The sequence below is a fragment of the Melospiza georgiana genome, chromosome 7 (assembly GCF_028018845.1).
Source record: "Melospiza georgiana isolate bMelGeo1 chromosome 7, bMelGeo1.pri, whole genome shotgun sequence".
Taxonomy (NCBI): domain Eukaryota; kingdom Metazoa; phylum Chordata; class Aves; order Passeriformes; family Passerellidae; genus Melospiza; species Melospiza georgiana.
In genome coordinates this window covers 26830442-26856401 of record NC_080436.1, presented here as the reverse complement: position 1 = coordinate 26856401, position 25960 = coordinate 26830442, and the positions used below count along the sequence as shown (strand labels likewise).

General features: G+C 38.5%; 1 protein-coding gene across 2 annotated transcripts; it reads right to left on the bottom strand.

Moving 5' to 3' along the window:
* Positions 1–824: 824 nt before the first annotated feature.
* On the bottom strand, positions 825–20292 carry LOC131085905 (cytochrome P450 27C1). Of its 2 annotated transcripts, none has more exons than XM_058028460.1 (9): positions 19857–20292; positions 15153–15343; positions 13377–13576; positions 11404–11613; positions 9976–10139; positions 7284–7450; positions 6428–6506; positions 5538–5741; positions 825–3126 (listed from the first exon to the last, which is right to left on the bottom strand). In XM_058028460.1, exons 1-9 carry the CDS (start codon positions 20190–20192, stop codon positions 3010–3012), a joined length of 1668 nt encoding a protein of 555 aa, XP_057884443.1. In that variant the 5' UTR covers positions 20193–20292; the 3' UTR covers positions 825–3009. The 2 variants fall into 2 exon arrangements, with proteins under 2 accessions (XP_057884443.1, XP_057884444.1); XM_058028461.1 differs by having other exon boundaries at positions 15153–15270; positions 19857–19937.
* Between the last annotated feature and the right edge of the window lie 5668 nt (positions 20293–25960).

The following is a 25960-nucleotide window of genomic DNA, read 5'->3' as shown; positions in this document are numbered from 1 at the left end:
CCAGCAAACCACAGGGAGGCAGAGCACAAACCATTATAGCATAACCCTTTCTCCACTCACAGAAACTATGAACCTGATAATCTCAGTGCGTCCTCATCTGCCCAAATCAAACCCCACCCTTCTTGAACAGTGAAGCACACTGTATTACAGCAGTTAGAAGTACCTCTGACAGAAGTTGGGGAAGAATAGGTCAGATTGCATCTCCTACATTGTAGGCTGTATTTCTCATTATTCTCACATACTTGCACTTTCTAGTCACCTGTGATTATCTAAGCCTTCCTCCACATATTACATTTTCAAGTGGTGAGCTCCTCAAATAAATTATTTTTATTTCCCACATAGATATATTTTGCTATTAAGTTCCAGCCCATTTCTATTACATTCTGGGTTGTTTATGTTGTTTTGGTTTGATTTTCACACTTTTTGCCTTTTTTCTTTATATCTTTAATACTCTTTATCTTCTTTAATACTCATCTGTGTATTAAGCAGTTAATCAAAACATTAACATTAGAGTCAGTCCTTGGGTATTTCTTGGACAACTTTGCCAGTACCTTTCCTCCACAATGACAGTACCCTTAAGATAATGTTATCTCCCCTTTTGCCAAGTCATTACACATCTTAAATTCTTGTAAGAATGCCCCTCTTTTCTAGCTGAACTATTACCTTTCCATGGAGTAGTCAATCTTTCAGTTCAATACAACAACTTAAAGACTTGAGGCTGCTAAAGAAAAATGCCAATATAAATAGTAATTAAAATAAGAACAAAGCCTTGTAAATTCTGTATAAATATTTTATTACGTATAAAAGACAACTTACATGGATAGGTGCTCTATTAGAACAAAATACTGGCTGTTTTCATTAAAAGATTCAAATGCTACAAAAAGCATTTTAGAATGTCTCTTCCATCTTCTGCACTGACATTTTACTTAGGGACTCACACCAAGCAGCAAATGTACGGCAACATACCAGTGGCTGGTGTTTCTAATGATGCTGTGGCAAAGCAAAAGGAAGGCACCATATGGCATCCAAATTTGGATTCAAGGCAGGAGCTCCTTGTCTCCAAGTCAACAAAACCAGGCAGAGTTATGGAGTCAAATACTCAGTCCATAGACTTTTAAACAGATTTTGCAAAACATCTCCTTTGGGATGTCAGCTGGTTCTGGCAAATACAAATTTCTTCATTTGATTTAAGATGGAGACAATTGAAAATAACAATGGGGGGAAAAAAAAGATGGAATAATTGGGAGCCTTGGAAAAATCAGAAGGCAGGCTTGTTCAAGGAAAATACTCCCAAGAGAATACCTGGTTTTCTTACAGTACACATACATGCTCAACACAAGAATAATATTTTTAAAGTCCTTATGTAGGCATTTAATCCTCTACTAGATCAGATCAATTTTGTTTACTGTTATTTTGTATAGGAGATCCACACAAAGGAGATTTTGGTTCTCTTTTGTCTAAACCTTGAAAAGGCACCACTAAAAGAAATTAAAATACTTTAACAGTGCAACTGTAGTAGCTAGGTGGCAATGTGAAATTTCATGTACACCATTAAAATTACAGAGGTTTTAAATTTCTAACCTGTCTTTGACTTCCAAAGGCTAGACAACCAAAGAAAATTTTTGTCATTTTAAAAAACAAGTTGCAAAACTTTTCCTTAGTTTATTTAGCTGAAATATTTATGATTGTATGTAAACTACCTCCCAAAAAACAGTCAGAGCCTGACATGTAAACAATTAACTATATATAATTACATATGTACCATAGTAGGATATGCAGGTTTGAACATTGTTCAAGGCATAATGTGGACATAGGGTACAAGGTTTCTCTCAAAAATGGGAATGTAAGGTTAGTGCAGTGATACCAAAGTTATCCAAAGTACCATGAAAGGAAGAGTTTTCTGTTGGGTGTCACAGGAAAAGTAATCATAATAAAAAAAAAAAGCAACCAAAAAAATGACCCCCAAAAGACCAAACCCAAACTTCCAGGTGTCCACTCTTTCTGTTAGGCACCAGAGAGTAAACAAACTTCTCTGAATACTTCAGTAGTCACATTTCCATCCAACAGAATTCTGTATTTGCCTATGGGTTCAGCAAGTTAAAATGGGAAGATTCCAGTTCTTTACTGGTGAAGAACAGTAAAATTTACTGTTTCCAGTTCTTACTGTTGAAGAATAGAATAAAGTCAAAAGCAGTATTTTAATTGAATGATAAAAATGTAACAACTACTTTCTTTTAATATTTACATTTGGGTTTGGCATATTAGCTAGAACAATGAAAGTGGCTTGTGCTTTGGTGATGAGAACAATGCCTGGCTTCAAACTCTCCAATGTGACATTTAAACTTTCATTTTTAAGATTTTATTTTTAAAAAACCGTATAAAAACATTTTATGGGGATTATGTTTAGATAAATTTGTATATGTTCTGTATTTCAAGTCTAAACAACTTGACATAAGATGTATTTTTTCTATCCTTAATTTTCATATTACTGGGTTTTTTTTTAATACATGCAGAGTAAATGTTTTTACATATTTAAAAATTACCTCAAAATTTTATTGTTAATTGGAAACTTTAAAAAACACTGGAGGACAAGAAACAGGAAAATATAAACTTATACATGCAGCTAATTTCCACATATTACATAATAATCCCCTTGCTCTCAAATGCACTGAGTAGCAGCGTGACAAAACCACTGAGTGATACTGACATGTCTGAATCTACTTCTGGTTGGCTTTTTTCAAAGCATGTGCTGTTCTTACAAGGAATTCTCCCAGATAAAAGGAGATTCCCAGTGCAAGTAGGAATGTTTTTGGTATGTATTTTCATGTGTAATTAACTGTTAGGAGGAGAGGTAATTGCTCTTATGTACTGCAAGAACCAAGGCAGAACATAATACTTCATGATACTGTCAAATAGCTACAAACCAGAGAACAAGCATGTTTTAAACTTCCACAAAATGCAAACCTGTTTCCATGAAAATTGTATAAGTACTTCCAAAATGTTTGAGTTTCACTTCCTGTCAGAAAATCTGACATTGATGGAGTTTCCAGGAGTCAGAAGTCCATGAGTTTTGGCATGAACTGGTTCAGTTTTGGGAGAAATTTTGATTTCAAAATTCTGAAGTAGCTGTGAACATAAGCAGGACAAGTATTAGAAAAACTGCAAAATTACCAATGAGGAGTAGCCTTTAAACAAGAGAACATAAGCGACTGTCACAAGCAAAATTTGTGTTGCCAGTTTGGCAGTTTAAGTGCTATGATTCCCATCCTGGAAAAGAAAAAGAAGGTGTAAAGATTATAATTCAAAATCTTCCTCCTCTGATGGAGGGAGGACTGAGCAAGTCCTTTCTGAAGAAATCCCCCAGAACCAGATGAAACAGTCTGAACTATCGAAGAAACTAAGGTCTCCTCCAAACTTTGTGAGGTTCCACTCTATGTGTTTTTGATTTCACTTCCTTTAATATCAATCAATATGTGAAATTATTAAGAAAGCTGTAGAAATCCCAATCCCATCAGACTCATTTTTCTGAATGAAGAATACTTCAGCTCTCTACTTTTACACTTTCAAGAGGAAAATACTGCAACATCCTCAACTTTTCCTAATAATAAATCTCAAACACTTTTTTCTATAAATTAAATAATTTTCTTTATTCCTTCTCCTAGTATGACGGATAACCAATGCATTATTTTCCTACACATAACTACATTTTTCAGTGTCAGATGGTTGACAAAGCTTTTATTTAATTTTACTCTTTTTAAAATCCCTCTTGTTATTATCTTTGTCTTCCAAATTTCCTTGAATTTGGCCATATTGTCCTTAAAATGCAGTGCATGGGGATGGCTGTTTATTGCTGCTAAGTGAGACTTCATCAGTGTTTGGCAAGTCTGAGCAATTTAGCTCCTCTTTCTGATATACAAAATGCTTGCTAATGCTGCTAATATTATCTAAAATCACATTGCCTTGCCAGAATTGAATGATTTTTTACTATATCACTCCAGTCTGCTCCTATGGTACTAATATTACTCAGACAGTTGTTCATAAATTTGTATTTGTGCATTTATTTATTCTCAAGGGCACTAACTTGTAACTGTCATTAATGAATAATTTTGTATTGCTTCTAGCACATTTCTCATTTTTCTTCAAAATACCATATTTATGTCCCCTTATTTTAAATTAATTCACATCAGCTTGGTATCCCATGCAAACTGAAAAAGTATTCTCTAATCCATCACTTACACTGTTAATGAAAATAACAGCCTAAATCAAACGCAGGACAGACTTTTAGTGAATTTTAATTAAATGCTTTCCCAGTTCAACAGCAATTATTCTATAGCTACTGCCTCCAGCTATTTCCTTTTTCCAACCAACTGTGCATGCATTTTGTGGGCACTTCCATCTGGAACAAATTTTATTAATTTAATTGAGAGCAAAAACATACAGGACGTGTGAAAATACTTACTGAAGTCAGAGTACATGACTTAGTTCATGCTCCCACATGAGGTAAGTGATCAAGTCAAAGAAAGAAATTAGATTGGTCTGAAACAATTTCTCTTTGATGAGCTCCATGTGTTTCTAATTTTAACTCACTGAAGTATCATCTCTGTGTTTGTAAATAGGTTGTGTGCTGTTTTGCTCTAGTTTATTTCCAGAAAACAAAGCAGGTTCTCCATTGCTTCCTCGAGCCTCCTTTTACAAAAGATGGAAGTGTGTTTGTTTTACCAAGCCCCCTGGGAGCTCTCTCACTCTCAGCTCTGCAGGACAGGCACTAATTGTTCAGAGATTGCTCTCAAAGTTTACTGAAGGAAATTCAAAGAAAAATTCAATCAAGCTTTCCTTTGAATATATAAAATTGATCTAAATATTTTTATAGTTAAGTAACTATAAATAGTTGTCAAATCTTCACTATTTGATTGCACAACCTGTACTCATTATTTGAGCTGTAGGCTGTCTTGTAAATGACAAAAAAATGTAGCAGCTGTTGGGAACATTTTCTTTATGATATGAACCAATCAAAAACAATATATCTCAATATGTACTATTTATATAGCTATAAATTATGTATATCTAAAATGAGAATGAGTTAGAAGAAAGAACTAGAAGAGACAGAAAAGCCCAGAACATAGAAAAATTCTGTCTGCCATCAGTATAAGGATATAAAATCTATTTTCCATCTTTGTAAGTTCTGAATTCTTCTAAATTAAACACAGAAATTGAGCAGGTAACCATTCTAATACACATTAAGAAAGATTTTTTTATTTGCTTACAAAAGCCTTCTGTACCAAATCTATATATTTCCTTACCAAACTTACCTTTAGTTTTATATCCTGTGTACCATACCATCTGCAATGTAGTTTAGGTACTATGCTACATTTCAAGCATGATTATTTTCAATTTTTTAAGTCTCTGCAGCTTGAGTACATTAGACAAAACTCCAAAACAAAGGTTTTGAGCACTGTAGGTTACCCAGAAATAGCATACATAAAAAAAAATTAATACCAATTCACTTTTTTCTTGTAGTGCTGTCATATAGTTCTAACCTGAATGAGTGCAAGATGGATTTCCAGCTCTGCAATTCTTTTTCCTATACAACTTCTGATGCCATAACCAAAGGGGATGGAGCCAAAGTTGTCTACTCTGTCCCAGTTGTCTTTCCTCAGCCAGCGCTCAGGTCGGAACTCATTTGCCACTGAGAAATTTTCTTCACTGTATGAAGTGGCATAATGACAAAGTGCTAGCTGGGTCTGAGGAAATAAATGATATTTATATTTAGCTACCTCCAATGCACATAACAAAATTTAAAATCATTTGCAATTACTGAAATTTCTGCAATAAGAGGTAATAAAAATTAAGCAACTTTGAGTAATTCTGAAGACAAAAGGAAACCTCAAATATCAAATCCCTTACTCAGTATGTCAAAGGAAATAATCTTCAAATTATTTTCAATGTTGCTGGATATGTTAGAGAACATGCAATGGGGAAGGAGATGGGAGCAAGTCACAAGAATTGGGAATTGTTTCATAAAGTTGCTATGAGAAAAGGGAGAAACTTTCCACAAAGAGAATTAACAGACAAAGAATTGGAAAACTGCAAGAATAATGAAATCCATGGTTTTTTAAATTGAATTGTATCATTACACAGATATGTTATTAATAGACTCCACCATCAAGAATATTAAGAAGAAGTCAGGATGATAAATTTCATTTGCAGGTGAGGATCCAAAAAAAAAAACAAAACCAAAACAACAGCAGCAAGTCAATCATAAAATCTATTTGTGGCATATAAATGGGTATTACTGAAATACTTTCCTCTTAATATTCTAGCATGGTGAAATCTTTTAAAATCAATGAAGTATATATATGTTGGAGCAGATCATATTTCATTTGCAAAAATTAAACTGTTCTCTGCAGAGAACTGCAACAGAACCTACCCCTTTAGGTATCAAGTATCCTCCAATGATCAAGTCTTTTTGGGTCACTCTTCCATTTCCTGGCAATACTGGATATAACCTAGTGAGAAATATTTATCTGAAGTTCAAAAGTAATAACTAATACAATTTTTAAAATGTTAAGATTCCAATTTGCATTCCCAAATATGCAGGATGAATGCCATATTCAATCACACCAAAAATGTTTTTCAGGAGTACAGAACACCTTGGAGCTTCAAAGACCTTGAATCATCTGTAAGAATATAACCATCATCTGAGAAAAGTTATTTATTAGTAACTGAATGTTGAGCTATTTGGTCTATACATTTATTTGCTTTATACATGTGCAAGCATGAAGGTAGGTGGTCAAGCTTGAGACATTTTAGCACTACTGCTAAAGCTGAAAAAGTCTTATTGATGCCTTCTCTAAAATCCTCTTACTTCCCTCACCTCATGATGAACATTTAGTATAAACATATTTTTTTAAAAAGTATGTCACATGCCTTTAATTTAAATCAAAAAGCTTGAAATTGTTGAAGTGGGACTGCGAAGTACCAGTGTGGGGGAAGAGGTTGTTACATTTTATCATACAGATTAAAGGGAAAAATCAAGCTTTCTATTCTCTACTTTAACAGACATGTCCTAGGTTTATGCTACCACTTCTACCATACTGAAAAACATTAAACATTATGTAATCTATCTTATTCATTGCTTGAGCATCCTTGGACACAATACTGCTGAAATAAATAAAAGTAGAAGCAGCAAATTGCACTAGCAACAATAAACTACAAATGCTAAAATGGAGTCATTCTCTGCTAGAATAACATGGAATTAAATCTTTTAGTTGTCTGCTACTTACCTCAATGTTTCTTTCAGGACAGCTCTAATCAAAGGCAATTTTGGGACATCATGAGCCACTGGAACTTGATCTTTTCTCAGTTTATTGACTATTTCCTCATAAACACGTTGCTGCACCTCTGGGTGCTTTGCCAACAAGTATATGGCCCAGGACAAAGTAAAAGAAGTCTAAGGAAAAACCACAATCATCAACCACAACAAGATTACATTAATAATAATTTCAAGCCACGAAAAACAATCAGCTTTCAACTATGTGTTTTATATGTTTAAAGTTAGAAAACAGGCTGGCAATGATTCCCATCTGGATTCAATGGGTGGTTGCCAGACGTTGCCATCCCCTCCTTCATCCCTTTCTCATCTAAAAGTCCACCACATATCAAAACAATCCCTGCTGATATTTTCCCAGTGAAATATAAAAAGCAACAGACAAACCAAATGCAAACCCAACTATGTGAGCAATATTGAAACATGAGCACTCCAAACAGCAATGGATTAAGTTAGCTCTTAGTTTTCAATATGCATTTCACCTTTCCTTCCAACAAAAACAATTCACAGGAAACAAGATAAGAAAATTCTTCTCAGAACATTTCCAACCCCTTTTAAGCATATGGGGGTCCCTCCCATCGCATTCACACAACAGAATTGATATCACCATTGCTAAGATTATACTTTATCCTTTTGGTAAGCAATGCTCCACCACTATCATTTAAAAATATTTTGTGTGAAGAAGAAACAGAACACGAGGCAGGACACGGTTCAACTTCGAGCACAAGAGATTTAAAGAAGGCCATAATCTAATCTTTTTTCACCACAGCTGGATAAAAAATCAGTTTGTGGAAATGTCTTATTTTGGTCTTAAGTTTAAGATCAATTTAGAATGCAAATTCATCATGATGGTGACCTTTTATGTCTTGTCTTCAAACAGGGGTATAATGCTTGAAGAACAACTCTCATAAGCTTTTCTTGATTTTCTTGCAATATGGAATGGCTGTGCCTTCTGCAATGCAACCCAGTTGTATTCCACTCAGAACAGCTGGAAATTGTGCAGAACTTCTCTGGTTAAACAGTGTTCCTTCCCAGGTTCCCAGTTCCTTCATAACTTCTCAAAAATTAGGACTGTTCCAGGAACAGACAAAATGCTTTGCAGCCAACAACTGCCTCACAATTCTACTGAAAGCTTTTATAATCCTTAAAATCTCTTTCAGTTTCTATGATAAAATGAGATCTGAATTGACAGCAGAAGAAGAAAAAAGATTCCTTCCATTTTTGTTTTGTGCTTGAAAATGAGGAAGTCAGAAGTATAGTCCTCTCAGAAAAAGACTGTTGCCAGCTGAGAAAGCTGAGTCAAATGGAAAGGGAAATTCTTGTTGGCATGAATATTGTCCTTTTAGTTTAATGAAAAATGTCACACACTAAAAATGGAAAATTAATGGTGTGAAAGATTAGAAAATGAATGGGATTAACAACTGTGTTTTACTTAAGAAACAAGATCAAAAACCTCTGCAAATTATTAAGCCCTTGGGACATTTAACCAATGGAGTAATATTCAGCACATAAAGAAGTTTTACATATGTTCCTTATTTTGGAATTCAAAAGTGATTGCTGCTGGGGTTTTCTGGTTTTCTTTAGAAACCTTACAAACTTTCTTAAGCCAAAAAAATCTGAATTCAATTATCCAGAGAGTTTTTCTTTTCTTTAAGACCATTTTACTTTTTTACTTACTTTAACCTTTTTACTATAAGACTATTTAAGTCCACTTCTTTATCAAATTAATGTAATTTCTTTAAAAAAATTTGTTCAGTAACAATCATATATAGTAGAAGTGTTCACCGATATTCTAAATAATTATGTATACATTTTACATGCAATAACTCATCTTTTTTTTTCCTTATTTTTCCAATGGTCATGCTGCAGTCAGTACTGAGCTACACTGATTTCATATGCTAGGAATGAGAGGGGAAGAGACACACATGACATTAATGTTTCTTCAAATGTAAGGCAAATCAGAAGAATAAAGGATGAGAGACACTTGAAACACATTCCTAGGTGTTAACATAGTGGATACACCAGGCCCACTGACCCTGAGCCTCTACCACAGCCCTCTGCCTCAGCCTGACTCTGTGTTGTCAGCACAAGCAGGGGCAGAGTGAACTGGTGCCTTATCCACATCATTGCTGGCCTAACATCCCCCCAGTAATGGATTCCAGCAGAAAGCAGGTATCTGATCCATAGTGTGTGTCCCAGTTGATTTAATTAGCCATACATGGAAATCCTTTACCAAACTCTACATATGAATTTACTGATCAATTTTTTTCACCCTAACTTTCAGCTAACCTTTCTATTGTGCTCCACCTAAAGTAGCACAAACACCAACCTGATAAGCAAACTTGTAAAAGAAAATGTATGAAATACAAGCTGAATGTAAAGACAATTGCTATTTTATCTGTTTAATAAACTGTGGGACAGACTCCCAAGTAATGAGTTCCTGTAGACCACAGCTAGATCAGAACACTGATTTCATTCCAGTGGAGAGATTACACACTACAGGAAGCATTCTGTATCACTTTAAAGGCCTCATGGCCTAAATGTGTTAAAATTACATCCTTATGAGCAATGTAACCCCCCTGAAGAGAGCTGCCAGTGATCCCTGTGTACAAAAACAACTATGCACAAGAAAAATGGTAAAAGCTTACTGTGTCCACTCCTGCCAGAAGCATCTCAGTCATGTTGGCATAGATCTCTTCCAAAGTAAGTTCCTTACTCACTAGGAGGTGTGTAAGTAGCCCACCATTCACTACTTCTCCTTGGTCCAGCTGAGACTGAATAGCCTTCAGTTTGTTGTCAACATGGATTTGACCTTTGAGATTCAAAAAAATTGTTAAGCCTCCATTTTTATTTTTGTGCTGCTTCCATTCAGTAATCACATTTCTCATGCTAGGCTGCACATCCAGGGGAAAAAAAAAATTCTTTTTTCTTAAAGAAAAATCCTAAAGTGATGATGGAGGTCCTTGGGTACTCATGGCAAGGAAAGATTGAGCTGACAGGAACTTTGATAGCTCACAGCATGAGAATGCTGAGCCCAAAGAAAGGACATAAGAGACTTCAGTGCCCTTTCTTGAGGGAAGATCAAAGCCAAGGTTTACACCCACCTGGCCTGTCTCTGGTGACTCTGCAAGAAGTGGTGGGGTCTGCAGGGCATGCTGCAGCTCAGCACAGAGGCTGCTGCAAGATGCTAGCAGCAACCAGAAGGTCAAAGCCACAGAAATTAATTACTTTGAAGAGAAAGATGAGGACCATCAAGTGATAAAAATACAAAAACTTGAGTGAATGACACGCTGAGCAATTTCACCCACAGCTCCATGTACACTCTAATGACTGCAAAGAGCATCTTTGGTCGAGCAAGGGATTTAAGAAGAGAAAAACTCCTCCAAAAGATAATGGCTCACAGAACGAGCTTACAAAAAATGAAAATGCATGCAGCTTTCTAATATTTGAGAGAGAAAAGGGGTTCAAGATTTTTTAACACCCAAGAACATTAGAAAAATAAAATTGCAAAGACAACTCCTTCCTACTTACATGAAAACTGATTTATAAAGTAGACTGGAATGTTCTATTTAGGAAAAAAACCCCCATATTGTAGTATATCAGTGTACTTCAATGTCAACTTATACACTTGTATACATACAAATAAATTTTACAAAATGTTTAATTAATATTCAGAGTCTAGTTTATTAACTTTCTAGTCAGTTTTAGTGGTGATTATGTCAGGGTGCTTAATTAAAATTTTGCTGAAGTCAACAAAAGTACCCTCATTAAAATTGAAGTGGCTTAAGATAAAACCTTGGCAAAGCACTTGGACCTGGAATGACAAGTGTGTGCTGAAACAGATGAAGATAAATAAAGAGCAGTATAACATAGGGAGTTTTGAAAGGTACTGGTAAAGTTTGCTTTCAGTTGAATATTTTTTAAAACAGTTCCCCTGGCCAGTCTGCATTTAACATGAAACTTACTTCTGCCACAATGTCTTCTTATAATTTTAGAAGAGAAATGCAGCTTGTCCCGTTCAAACACACCCAGAACCTGCAGAAATACAGCTGAACTTTTCTACTACTAAATCTTACTAAATTTGAAGAGTCCATCCCAGGATCTGCAGAACTCTCTCCAGGGTTTTGGAATAAGTGGACGAAGCCATTTGGGAATAGCACCTGCATACATAGTGGTCTTAAACATGCTAAACATCAATTCCAGAGCCTCAATATATTCAACAGTCTGCTGTGGGATGTTGTTTTCCAGGCAGCCCAGCCGGCATTCGTACAGAATAGTGGCCACACCTGCACATAAAAAAAATGAAAGAATTGTCTGTAAACATACATGAATATATATTAATAATTTAAGGAATTAACTAGCATTAAATGGAACTACTTTACAATAAATTTATTAATATTATTACTACTTCAGTTGGGGAACAGATAAAACAGAAATTCAAAGCACAGTAAAAGAGCCCAGCTAAACATTGCAGCAAGAGAGTAGTTGCTATGTCAGTAATGCTCAGCATGAGAAGACAGCCAGGAATTCCACCAGAAGCAGAGCAGCCTCCAGCCTGTTTGCTGTGCTTTGCACTGCACTGTGAATCCTGAGCCTGCCCTGCTGGCCTGTGAACACTCAGGGACACACGAGTCCAAAGACATTCCTGATAACTGCTGACAATGGAGGAGTTTCTACCACTGGCTGTGTCTGTCATCAGCTGGTAGCAAATAAATAATGAGTCTGGTCTGTGTAAATGGATAAAAAGCCTGCACTCCAGACAGTGCTTTTACTGCACACACTATTCTCCACCCAGCCCTAAAAAAAGCAAATGTGACACTGTTGCAAGTGGCAATGTTGACTGTCTCTTGTTCTGACTTGCTGTAATTTTCACAGATCTTTTTCTGCAGTTCTGCAGGCATCTCTAGACATTATCTTTACTGACAAAAATAATTTTAAAATACGATTATTTTTAACTCACTCCTCCTTTCCTAATTTTCCTGCCTGGGAAGATTTTTTTTGCATCTTTTTTTTCTTTTGTGCCTCTTTCAGAAACTGCTAGCTCTTATACATCCTCTCACTGCTCACATGGTCCCTTCAAAGAAACCTTATGTATTGGTTCTCTGAACAGTTACAGAGTAAGTTAAATAAACAGCAAGTCCTATAGGAAATAAATGTGTGCCAGGCGCAAGTTATAAATGAAAAAGTAAAAGAATGTGAAGAATTTAAACCAACCCATCAGTTACAGTGAATCTGTAAGCTCACAGTTTGAAATTCCATAAACTGGTAGTTAAATGCTGGTTTTAGACACTATTAATGTGAAACAGACCAAGCAGGCAGTCAGTAATTTGACACAAAGTGAGCAATCTGGATATTCTTCAAATCCCAAATTACTCAGTTGCCTGTCAGCAAAGAGTACCAATGTTTTTAAAGGGCATTACATAGAACAAGATGGGGTTGTATGCAGCCAGTTAAAGAAATACATAAAATATGTATAAAAAACATGAGATTTCTATAAGAACACAGGAAATGCCATACAGGCTCAGGCCAGGGTTTCATTCAGCATTCCCTCATTAATGGTAGCCAGTGGCAGATGATCTTAAGGAAAGCATAGCAATCCCATAGTTGGCATCTGTATGCAGGGAAAAGCAGTATTTTTTCCCACATTAAACTACGAACTGAATTTAGATACATCACATGGGGATTCCTCATTGGAATTTGGCTGGTAAATTGTGAAATTAACATGTCTTAGAAGTCACCTGTTAGAAAGTCAGCACCCTTACTCTTGAGAAACTAATACAGAAATACAGAGTACTGAAACTGTTCAAGACCTTGATTGAGCATTTTACCTGTACACCAGCATTTCCATGGGAATTGCTCTTTAATAGAATGACTCTATTAAGGAATTCTACTCATACCCACTGCACTGACTAGGAAGACACACAAATGCAGAATGTCAAACTTCCTTTTTCAGATTAATCACATCGGGGCACAGTCATTTGACAGAAATTCCTAACCACAACCACACTGCTTTACATTTATTTTCTTTACAGATCCTGCCTGGGCTTACCTTCCATTGAGTACTTGAAGAAAAGGTTGTTAACATTGGTCACTGTTTCCCCATCCTCCTCTTGGCTTCTGAGGGTGTGGATTCTTTTAATTAAGTCTGTGATAACTTCATTGACTCCTTCAGAGTATACAGCCACATCTTTGGGTTTCAGAATTTTTTGCCTCAGTACACTTCTCATTTTTAGCCACTGCTCCCCCTCCCTAGAAGAAATTATTGATAATGTCAATACATGGTTTTCCTTAACAATCATCAGCTGGGTAAGAGCTCCACAACCAAACTGTCTGCAATTTTTCATGTCAAATGAAACCAAACGGTAAAGTGGAAATTATGATAATGTATATTTTGTATTATGCTCCTACCATGTTATTCTGTATTTATTGCACATCGTCATTAAATTTCAGTGTGGCAACATGTCAGTCTCTGGGTTGAGTGGCAGAATTTGCCCACTCAGTGATCTGAATTTTATGAGTGTCCCTATGTTAGTCTGTTAGTAGTAGCTAATGCAAGAAATTAGTAAAATATGCTATTAAAATTACTTTAAATAAACATTTGAATGGGTAGTCTGCAAAACTGCTTTTACAGAGAAATAGTACTTAATTACCAAATAAAGGTCTCATATTCACATCTGATAAATCAACAACTTGGGCTGGTACCATAAATTCTGTTACTGATACATCACTTTCAGCTATCCCAGTTCTAAACCTACAAAGTAATAAGAGAGCAGAGCTACCTAGAGAGAAACAACTTACAGCTACAGATTCTGCTTTAGCTGAGCTATGCATGGAAACCTTGAGGCTGAAGACTAAAAATCTGAATTCTAGTATCTACATGCTCTGTATGAGCAGAGTATTTGGGAACAGTAGTTCCAGGGATACCTTTCAAATTCTTATGAAAATGGGCAATTATCTTTTATGTGTTTACTTTAAATTGTTATATTTCCCATTACTTTTTTTACCTGGAGCAATGCCATTGCAAGGCACAGAAACTTATCATCCAGCAGAAGAATTTGGTCTCTTTAACAGTTATCTCCTGAGTCTCCTGGTTTAAGATCTCTTTCCACTAAGTATCAAGGAACTGTTAGTTTGAGTCTCAACTGCAGCTTAAGATTTGAGTCTGCAGTGCAATACATAAGACTTTTGCTACCATGAATAACAGACTGTCCATGACTCAGGAAATTAATTTCCCTCTAAATAAACATCCTATGTCAGTGGGGACTGTGAGTAGTTCCCAGTGGCAATTAACCACACCCACACGCGCTGCCAGGTTATGCAAGCTGTACAGACAGATAGCTCCTCTGCAACCAGCCAGACTCAAAAATATCTGTCTGGGGATGCACTACACTGTGAATTGACCATTCTTTACATTAGTCTACTGAGGGGGCACTTCAGAGAACAATAAAGCTAAAACCAATCTGAGCCAACAATTCCACACAGCACACTGCCTGCTAGATAGAACAGTCTAGAACTGATGCAATGAGCCCACATTCATGCAGTGCAGTGCCAAAGCTAGTAAGCTCTGTTCTATAAAACTGCTTGCAGGTAAGTGACTCAGCTCAAACTCCAGCTGATGCACACTCCCAAAGAATGTCTTCGTGCAAAGCAGCTTACTGCACACTCAATTACACATCACTGCCATCCCTTTGAAACTTCACAGCAGGACAAATTCACAGCATTCACCACACTAGACCCAGAGAAAAGCCTGATTTCCCAGATGACCTATACAGTCCTTCAGAAAATCACTAGAAAACAGGGGAAGTGAAGGGCTGACAGCACTTACGCAGAAATGAGCCCCGTGGCTCTGCCCCGTAAATCTCTGTACTCCTGCCAGGATTCCATGTTGGCTCTTTGTGGTGCTCTGCCTTCTGCTCGGAGCACTTGAGCAACCATGTCTCGATCTGCAATGGACACAACAAACTGGGGACCAAAGTGAGACTTGAAGATCTTTCCATATTCCTGAGTGTGTTTTTGCTACAGCATCACCAACAAAGAGAAACAGAAGCCAAGTATTACTAAGGAAAGCTATGACAAAAGGAAACTGACAATTTGTTATACACAAACTCGCTCACATCTCGGATTTGATCCCCAGCCTTCCAGACAAGGAACTGTTTGAAATGTCAGGAGAAGCATGTAAGCATTACTGTGAAATATTCACAAGGAAAACAGAGAGGTCACACAGTTCAGGACCCTGACTGGAAAGACCCAAAGCTCTAAGGCACAGAGTGTGAGTGAAACCAAACACTGAGGAGATGAAAGGACTTAAAAACACATCCCCTCAGATCAAACAGGTTAGAAAGAATGTCTGCAAAAATGAAAAACATGGAAGCATATAGGGTTAAATTACCAGTATAATACAAAGATATCTTTTGTGAATAACTACTTACTCTACCATTTAATTGCTTATAAAGAAGCTATGCCTACGTTTCTCACACCTAACCAAGAATAATGACAGCACAACAGCCTAGTGAAAAATTGCATTTTGGAAGAGACTGGTCAGCAGTAAATTTGAGAGAGACATATGCTAATTCTGCAAAAGGAAAAGGTGGGATCTTATTCTTCAAGGGGGGTTTATTAAGTGGTTGATCCACAAATCATATGATTCAGGCTGGAGGCAAATAAGAGGATTGGAAATTAATAAAGAGGATTGGAAAATATTAAGCTGTGTATATATATTAAAACAAATATACAAAAGCAACCCAAACGGTTTTCCAGTAAGATTGCACTATCACTGTCCTGTGAAATCTTACTGATTATTTCAAATAAATTTCATTCTGACATGGTCATGAAGTGAAATTCTCAACTCTTACAAATTCACTTGGAGTTGAGGTACATCCTCATTTCAGAGGGGAAAAAATTTCCCCAAAACTGCAAAGTAGTTATTGGAAAGATATTATTAAGGCTGTGAAAATCAATTTTAAAGCCTTTATTTCTGGTTAAAGTATTAAGACAAGTTAAACTGACCAAAGTTTAACTTTGACACATTACCTATTTTCTAATCCAAAGACATCTGCACACAGAGTTATGCTGATTATAAGCCAAAGATGGTTGACACCAACTGCACTTGTGAAAATCTAGCATTGACCCAAGATTAATTTATTTGAAATATATTTTATTCAATCTTAGTTACAGAGATGAATTGTTTAATTGCCAACAATAAGTTAAAGACACATGAATCACTCTTCAAAATATGATACCAAGTACGCTTAAAAAAATATAATTCTTTTTGTCTAGTTTCCAAATAAAACATGAGTTGTGCAATTGTGGTCTCTGCCAGTCACCTCTTAACTACTTTTGGAACACAATGGACAACTTCAGTTGAAGCTCTAAATATTCTTACCATTTTCAAAAATCAGCATCTAGATTCATATGAGACACATGTATTAGTCACCCTGATGAGGGAAATGCTACAGCAGGAACTCAGTTGTCATTTTGTGTGGTCTGCTCCTAACCAACACCACAGATAGAGCAATGTATGAACAACCTCTCCTAAAATCCAAAGCATCTCTTGCCTTAGAAATGCTTTAGGGATACTGAACTTGGAGATAATAACTTTGAGAGTAGGTGTCTTGAAAGGAAAGCATGAGTTGGAAAAAGAGTGTGGCAAGGAAAAAATCAGTGGAGTGAGGGGAATACAGGCCACCAGTCACAGAAAAACAGGTTCAACAAATTTTGGTATTTAGGGAGCAGTTTATTTTTTCGATGATGGTGAGGTTTACATGGGAAAACAAACTTCAGCAGAAAATAAATCAAGTGACGAGCCATCCAATCAAATAAATTAAATACTAGTTTTAAACCAGAAATGACAGAAACAAAGTATTTGGACATCCCTTTCTTTCAATAGACTGAACACCATTCTATCAACTTCAGGTATTAAAAAAAATGCCCAGGATTTCTATTTCAATATTTTCTATCACAACATGGGTTTTTACTTCCTTTGTTCCAAACCTTGAAAATGTTCCTCTCTAGTGCCTCACATACCACTCTCACACCAGTCGTTCTTTCACACACCATAAATTCAAACTGCCAGCATCCAAATCCCACCCTCCTCACCTTTCTTTTCTTTATCCCTGCATAGCACTGATGAGACAAAAGAGATCCAACCCCATCAAATTAAAAATACTTTCCCTTTGTCATAATTGCTGTAGGCATTACTACTTTGGCCAGGACTAGCTGGAATCATGTTACTGAGAACAGAACCTCCTTTGTGAAAAGGCTCTCGGCTTCCCCACCCCTTCTGCATATATGTGCGCACCAAAGGACATCGTTTAAGTAGCTGTGCTGGTTACCAGAGGGTTTGGGATTAATTCATTCCTGATGTTCACTGTATTGTTAAATTTAACAGACTGTTAAATTTAATGCCTGCTTGCATTCTACGTGTAGGCAAACAGGGCATCCTGTGATTCTTGAGACTCTAGGCAGAATAACAACTAGAATTATATTGCAACTTCTCCTTATCCTTCCTCACTTTCTAGGAATAGTATTCACTAAAGAAGAGATATTCACCATATCAGCTAGTGGTAGTGAAAAGGATATACTATTTAGGATGTCTAATATTCTTTTTAATATTTTGAATAATTTTCACTGTTTTGGCAGTGAAAGAACTTGAAACCAATGGTAGCATCTTTTTTAGTGTTATGAAACTATGATGAGTACCTCTTAAATTCTGTACACCACCACAGAGTTAGAGGAAAAAAATAAACAGAATGAAACAAAGAGCTTTAGTTGTCTTCACCTTACATGTGCATGTCTTGGTTAGTAAGCAATTAAGCTGAGCAATTCATCATTAGCAATCTAGTTTGGCTGCCATGGAATACCGCATACATCCTAACATTTCTTCCTAAAAATCTAAATGGTAAATATAAGAAAGCTGGACAAAACTAAGCAGCTTATGTGATGCTTTATTTTTCTGTCTCCTGCCTCTTCCTGGTGTTTTCAGGCCCTTTGAAAATCTTAACTTTCAACTTTTGGTTCTCATACCATTTAAAGTTCGGTTTTCTTTACTTTCCCTTTTCTATTTTAATTTTCCTTTCTCTCTCTTCTTTTTTCCTGAAATTTCAGTAATTTTCAGACAGCAAACCTCTTGGGGTTTGTGAATTTCTGACTGTGAATTTCTTCCTAGCGATTTGGGAAAGGTCACTAAAACAAGCAAAATAATAAATGCCCCGTTTGAAGTATTCCCAACAAGATATGTACAGCCGGCACAAAGCTTATGGATCCACAGCTGCAGAAGAGTGAAACACGCAGCTTTACTCCCTTATACACAAAGCGCTTCCTTTAGAATCGCTTGGATTACGCGGGGAAAGGGCCCCAGGAGATGCACTGTGACTTTTCAGGAATGAAACCCACATGTTTGGCCAAGCAACCAAAAGAATTCATCTCTGGATAGCGACAGCCTTACGGTAAGAGTGCTGCCCATGCCAGCATCCCCGAGGCGCCGCACAGAGATCCCCGTTCCCCAGCTCCCTCAGGGACATCGCGCCTCGCCCGCCCTCACCAGGTGCGCCCCAAGGAGGGGACCCGCCGCGGCTCCACAGCAGCGGAGCTGCCCGGACCGGAGGACGCTGCTCAAGCCCCACCCGGCCCCTGGTTCGCTTGGCCGCCTCCCCCCGCTGCAGCACCGCCACACGCCAGGTGACAGGAGCCGCTCTCGGCCCGCCCTCCGTCCTCCCCTCCCCTCCCCTCCCCTCCCGCCGCCATCCCGCCCCGCTTCCCGCCACCGCTCCCCTCCCCCGCGCCAATGTGGCGGCCGGGCAGGGGGCGGCAGGGCCGGCCGCGCCAGCCGCCACCGCTCCGGGCCTGTCCCTCGCCCCCCCGGCGCGTTCGAACCGCCCGCCTCCCGCCACAAGGCCGGGACGGCCGCTGGGGGCCGGCCAGCGCTGACGGCGGCGCATTTACGGGTCTCTCAGGGCACCGCGATAGGCAGAGTGTATTTATGTAAGAGGAGGCCGGGGCAGGAGAGACAAAATGGTCTCTGAGCACGGCGGGGCCGGGCTGAGGGAAGGGCAGCGGCCGGGGCGGCTCCGGGTGCCGGCACAGCCTCGTGCACGGGTGGGTGCTGCGGTCTCAGAGTCCGGGGAAGCCCACGTTTCCCAGCCCTGCCCGCCAAAAATAAGCCCTCTGCAGGCTTGTGAAACAGCTCAGTAAAAAAAGAAAAAAGAAAAAAAAGTGGATTTTTTTTTTCCTTCTTTGAGGCACCTCCCCAGCGGTTCAAAACGCGCACAAAGATGCGCGGGGAGCGCTGGCGGGCGCCGGGGCACCGGGATCGTGGGATCCCCGCGAAACAAAACTGCGGAGCCTCCGGGGCTGCGGGAACTGGAGCGGGGGATCCCCGAAACCCGGCTCTCCCCTGCGGGAAGGCGGCGCGGCGGTGCCCGGCTGCGGCGCTGCTCGCCCGGCGATTCACCGGCGCTTTGCCAGGGGAGGAAAGGAAAGGTTTAAGCAACCCTGGCGTGATTAACGCTCTAAGTACCCGAGGGAGCTGTACCTGGATTTCATGGATGCGGCCGAAGCCGTCCTTCCAGAAGAACTCGTAGAGGTTGTAGAGGGTGTTGGGTCCGGGCATTTCGTGCAGGCTCTTCACGCTGGCCCGGCGGCGCGGGGGGGGCTCCAGCAGCTCCGCTGCGCGCCCCTCGCCTTTGTTCGCTGCCCGCCGGCCAGCCCGCACCTCCCGCGGCTGGCTGCTGCTGCTGCCCGGCCGCGGCTGCCCGGGAAACCTGCTGCTGCTGCTGCTGCTGGCAAAAAGCGCCTGGTAAATAGAAGTCCTCTCGCATTCAAGTGTCTGCTTGCATTTCATCGTCAAAACTCTGGTGAGGAAAGACATGTCTTTTAATTTCAGAAGGGTCCACTTTGCTGCTGCAGCTGCTTTTTATTTGGTTGCTCTTTCTTCGGTGCCTGCTTTAACTTGTACAAGCAGCACTTCTCCAAACTCTTACTGCATGAGCATCAGTTTACACAGACCATTATTTAACGCTCCCTCCCCTAGGGCTGGAAAAGGGGGGTGGGTCTGGGATGAGACTTGAATAGAACGAACCTATTATTTTGTATAATTCAAATCAGATAAATTTACCCATTATACATGCTGCCAAAGTCCAGGTTTTGCCTCTTTCACCCATTAGTTTGGTGAAAAGCTCACCCCATCTTTCTCCTACTTTTTAAAAAAAACAGGATTAGGCCTATTTTTTTTTTTTTTTTTTTTTGGTGGCATTAATTCATTCCCCTGTGTTAGAAAATCGGGTACTTTCTGCAAGAAGTTCTCTTAGAACTGTTCATTATCCTGTAACATATATGAAAAACATTTGTGCATCCACATATAAGTAGCAGTGGTCTTACGCAATAACCTTGCACAAAAGAATTCCTGTAAATTACAATGTTCAGAGGTGTTACTTGTATTGCAGAATGATTTATCTTTTGGACAGGATCTGCAGCTTGTGTCAACTTCTGTAGAAATCTGTATGGTTTAAAAAGTATTTGTGTTATTTTTGTATGTATTTCTGTATCATTCCAAAGGTGTTAGTGATTATCTGTAAAATGTTGATTAGCTTCTGAAATGATGTGGAAGAGACTATCTTGGTTTTTAAGTGAGTCAGCCACTTACATAAAATTTGAGGACAGAGGAAAGTCTTAAGGAAGATCCAAATTTCTAGAACAGAATTATGAATAAACTGCTGGAAAAGTAAATCTAATAAGCATCAAAATTATTACCTTTTGTTTTCCTTATTTATCTTCACTTAGATTTTTGAGGTTGTATTCTGTTTAAGCTCTGTGTGCCTGCTTATTTTGGACACTGATAACTCCACTTAAACAACTCTGAAGTTAGACAGGCACATCAGTCTTTATGGATACAGCAGTAAATTTTACATGAATAAAATCTGTTAAGGTACATGCTGGTTTAAGCTAAAATCACATGTTTGAAATGGACTTCATCATACTTGAAAGGGTCCAGAGAAGAGCAACAGGAACAAGAAATGAGGAGGTTTTTAAAAACTAAATAAGAAAGGTTGAGAGACTTATTTCATCTAGGAAGGATGGCTACCACGACCATGACAACACCCTACAGATGTGGACATCATTTGTTGAAAGGGTGCATGTAAGAGAGAGAAGAAAGAAGATGATGGTCTTATTTTGCAGCTCCAGATTTCTTGATTACTTTTCCAGGTAGCCTTGGTACCTCACATTTCAGGCAGCCAAGACATTGCAGGATGTTACATACTTGCCATCACTGAGCTTTGCAAGAACAGGTTTGAGAACATCATCAAGGAACCTCTGAAGTTCTCCTTCCTACATTTCTATGAAATGTAGCTACATCATTTCTTTGGTATCTATCTAAAGATGCTTGGAGAGAGACAGTTGCACAGATTTTTAAAATTATATAAACACCGTAATTTCTAGATTACTGGAGGGAATATGTGCACCCTTCCTAGAAACTCCTGCTCACAGCTATCAGTATGGTTGATTTTTTGATTTTAGTTTGAAGTCATACATGGTTAAGGTAAAGCATCTGCTGCTGTTAATATGATAGGGAGATAAACTTAGATACATTATGCTGTAAAGGTTACAGTTTTGCAACTGGTAGTAGCTTTCTCTAAGGGTACCTTTTTCCAATTTCCATAAATGGAATTCTCCATTATTTTGCCCTGTTACCCTTTTTCCATGAAAATCATTGTAGGACATATTGTTTCTAGCCACTTGAAAAAGCTTCATTAGATTTATCCTTTAAGTATATCACCAGAACAGTACCTGCTTTCCTTCTGAGGAATTTCTGGAGGTGGCAGTAGTCCCAGCATAGGAACTAAGGGTTGTATAACCCCACCTGCACTCGGTTTCTTCTCAGTTTACTTATTGTTAGATTTCTGTTTGTTTGCAATAAAATGGTCTGAAACACAGACCCCATTTTAAAAAACCAACATGTAAACACTCAGAGAATCTGCAATTTCAGTGAAACAGGGAGCTCACCTGGTGCAGCCCATAAAACAGCTGCAGACCTTCAGATCTCATTACTGGCAAAACTCAGCAAATTTTTAGTATTTTAAAGAAAGAGTGGAATGTGCCTTTTGAGAAGAGTCCCAACCCAGGAGTGTCTGTGTGAGACACCTCCATTACTGCTTACCATCTTGTATTTTTATTACAAGGAGACATCACTGTTTGATAAGCAAAGCCAAAACCACACCATCCTGAAGAATTTCCAGAGTACATTACAGGCAATGGCAGAGTGTAACAAAGAAATAAATTAAGAAAGCACAAAGTGGCAATGCATCAATGACGAAAATTGCCAAATTTCTTTGATATGAAGGATTTAAAGGGGTGGATAAAGGTGCCTTAATGCAAATCTATATAGAGTACCTTTCTTGCACAAATGGAGATGAATAGATTGACATCCACAGAAACTATTTTTTTGTAGTGCAGGTGGTGCCCAGAGGTAGGTCTGATGACCAGTGGGCCAAAAATATTTGTAAGCAATAGCTATTTCTAGGCAGTTTGCCAGAGGGAGTAGAAATTCAGAGCCACTAACAGATGCAGCTCTGGTGCACTATTAAAACCTTGCTCTACAATAATCATCAGCAATACCATAGCAACCCATCAGTGCAGATACAAGTTTCTTTTTCTATGTAAACTGTACAAAAAGAACACTCCAGACAACAAGAGCCAAATTGTAAGGTGGTTCAATAGCTGAATACAGGAAGGGAATGTTTATGAATGTGAGTGAATACATGTGGGCTACCACAACATGGAATGTGTAATTAAACCATTCACTTCTCTTTGCTGTGCCAGATTGTAATTGTGTAGTTCTGTTTGACTTTCAAATTAAGAGTTTCAGTGTACATATGTGCCACTAATGTTCCTGCTTTACTGACACACTTCACATCCTTACTACTGCAGAATCTGAGTTGGAGATCAAACTTGCAAAACTGCAGAATGTTCAGTAGTCAACATTACGAGGAAACACCAAAATTTACGTGACAAGAGACAGATGAAACTGAAATAGGTTTCCTATAATAGACTTGAAAAAGAGAAAGGAAGAGTAAAGGAAAGGAGCCAACAAACGTTTGAAGGAGCAGCAGAGGATGAAATGTTTAGAGGGCAACCTGAAGTGGTGGAGGGGTTGGCATTGTCTGGTCCCATTTTCCTCTCAAATATGAACACAGACTTATTTCAGGTAACAGAAGTCCAGCAGTAGTGCCACAGAATTCCCAGGAATAATGGTGAGTATAGCAGCCATTATACAAAACCTCCTTCCAATTCCACATAAAGCCACCAAACCATAAAGAAGGGAGGAGTTATGCCATCAGCACAAACCAACCAAAACACATTTATGTGACTGAAAAGATAAATATTTTCTCCCACTTGTACAACCTACCAGTATATATATTTATCAGACATCTTAACACTGACTCAGAAACACAGAGTCCTTTAAATTTAAACAATGACGTTTGTCCTAGCCTGTTGGTCCCTGAAGTCTGAAAATATGTTTTATGTAACCAGTCAGTTGGGACTTTTGTTATTTCAAACAAGTTGGAGCACGTGCCCCTTCACAGCAGACATGCTTCAGATTTAGTTAACTTTTGCTATGTAATGGGATAACAGTATAAACTAAACTTGGCTTATTGATAATTTAGATTATGTATTATTTTTGGATAATTTGTCTTCAAACCCACAGTCCTGCTGTTCTCTCAGTCTAGACCCCCCAATGGTCTGATTAATTGTACTTTGTTACCTTCGTTTAGTTATTTCTAAATCCAATTTAAACTTGCCCTCCTCTTTGCAGGAACTCTGACAAAGTTCAGTCAAAGATCTTTGTGTCAATAACATTGGTATTCAGAGTCAATGGTTACATTATCATCTTACCAGGAATTCTGTTTTTAGAATTATTCTCACCTTTTAACAGTCTTGGCTCTATCTGGTTTGTAATTATTTGAACATAATTTTATTACATCCAGTATAATAAATATTGTACTGTATGTTTTACATATCTGTTGAAATAGCTACAAGTATAAATAATTTATAATTTATGGACATAAAAGATTTTATAGGAGGCATTTAACTTTGCCCAACATTTTCAGCTAGGACTACACAGATACACTCTTCAGAACATTTGCAAAGAAAAGCTGAAAAAGGGTTGCATTGTCAGAAATTAAACAAAAAAATTCAGTGTAGTTTAAAACACTTTCACTGAAAAAGCCACACAGTTAGCCATAATTTTTTGCCTTTTGTGACTGTCCTCAAGCACATCTTCTGAAAGATCCTTTCAGGTTGTGAAGCCACTTCTTTGGAATTTTAAATGCTCTCTAAATTCCTGCTTTTTCCTGAAAACAGGACAAATCTGAACTTCACAGGCTAAATACTAATCAAAGATTGTACAAAAAGAAGGTATGAGAACAAGCAAGCCAATGCTGCTGTGACTTACTGTTCAGTCCTTGATAAAAACCCATGAATCAACTGTAAAAAATTCAGTTCTACCTGCAGACTTCTCATAGATTTAGATCCTTGCCCTGTGCCTCCCAGGGCATATGCCACTAAGTTATACGGAGAACCACTTGCCTTGAAGTCCAGTTTTTAAACACATGAAGAATGGCATTATGAGAAATGACCATCAGGAGGGCATAAGGAGACACAGAAACTGGCTGTAGTTTGGTGCTTGGGTGAGCACTGTGAAATTGCCACTCCATCATCACTGCACTTTTAGTCTAGAATGCCATTTTAATGAGCAACAGCAGCAGTCTTCAAGCTTTAACATCTTCATGTGGACACTTCCATGCTTCAGGATTGCTGCCTATCAGAAACACATACAGCAAATACTAAACAAGACAATTCCTGAAGCACATTAAGTCTCCTCAGTATGGAATTCAGACCAAGGAGGGGACCAGGGAGCAGGGGCCAGCAAGGAAACCTGAATGACAACCAAGAAAATCACACCTCCTCTATCCACAGACTTCCAAGAAATAATTTACTTACCCCTGAGTTCACCTGCCTCTGGCATCAGTCATAATCTGAATCACACTTCTGCCACACTGTCTGTTCTTCTGTGGACAACTGAGTTTCCTAGAGGGCTGGGATTAGAGATCTGGAGCTGTCTGTGACCCTTGGGTGCATTGCCAGAGTGCAGCAATGCAGCTGTGGTGAGTAAATGCACCAGTCTGCCACTTGCTGCTGCAGCCTGGAGTAAGAGCAGGCAGTAATTACTGCACTTTACCTTATCAAGGTCATGAATTCTAAAGTGTGAATACCAAGATGCTATCACTGATGCATGGAGTCATTCATACCTCATACAATTATTATGCTTGATGCTGAATGTACTGCATCCCACACACATTACTTAGAGGAGTGACATCATTAGTCACGATTTACCACACATGAACTACTGCAGTACTAAATCCAGCTACTACTAGTGATTCCACAATTACAGGAATCAGCATTAAGCCATTTGCATTTAGTAGGCTGTTGTGAGTTTTTTCAAGTTTATGAAGGGTGGAGAATTGTTTCAAAGCAATTCATAAAGCTCTTTAAGAGAGAATTATGCACAGGCCCCTCCCATGATACTAAATTACCATTTTGCTACTAGCTGTTGCCATTAGAGCTGGTCCAAACTACTAT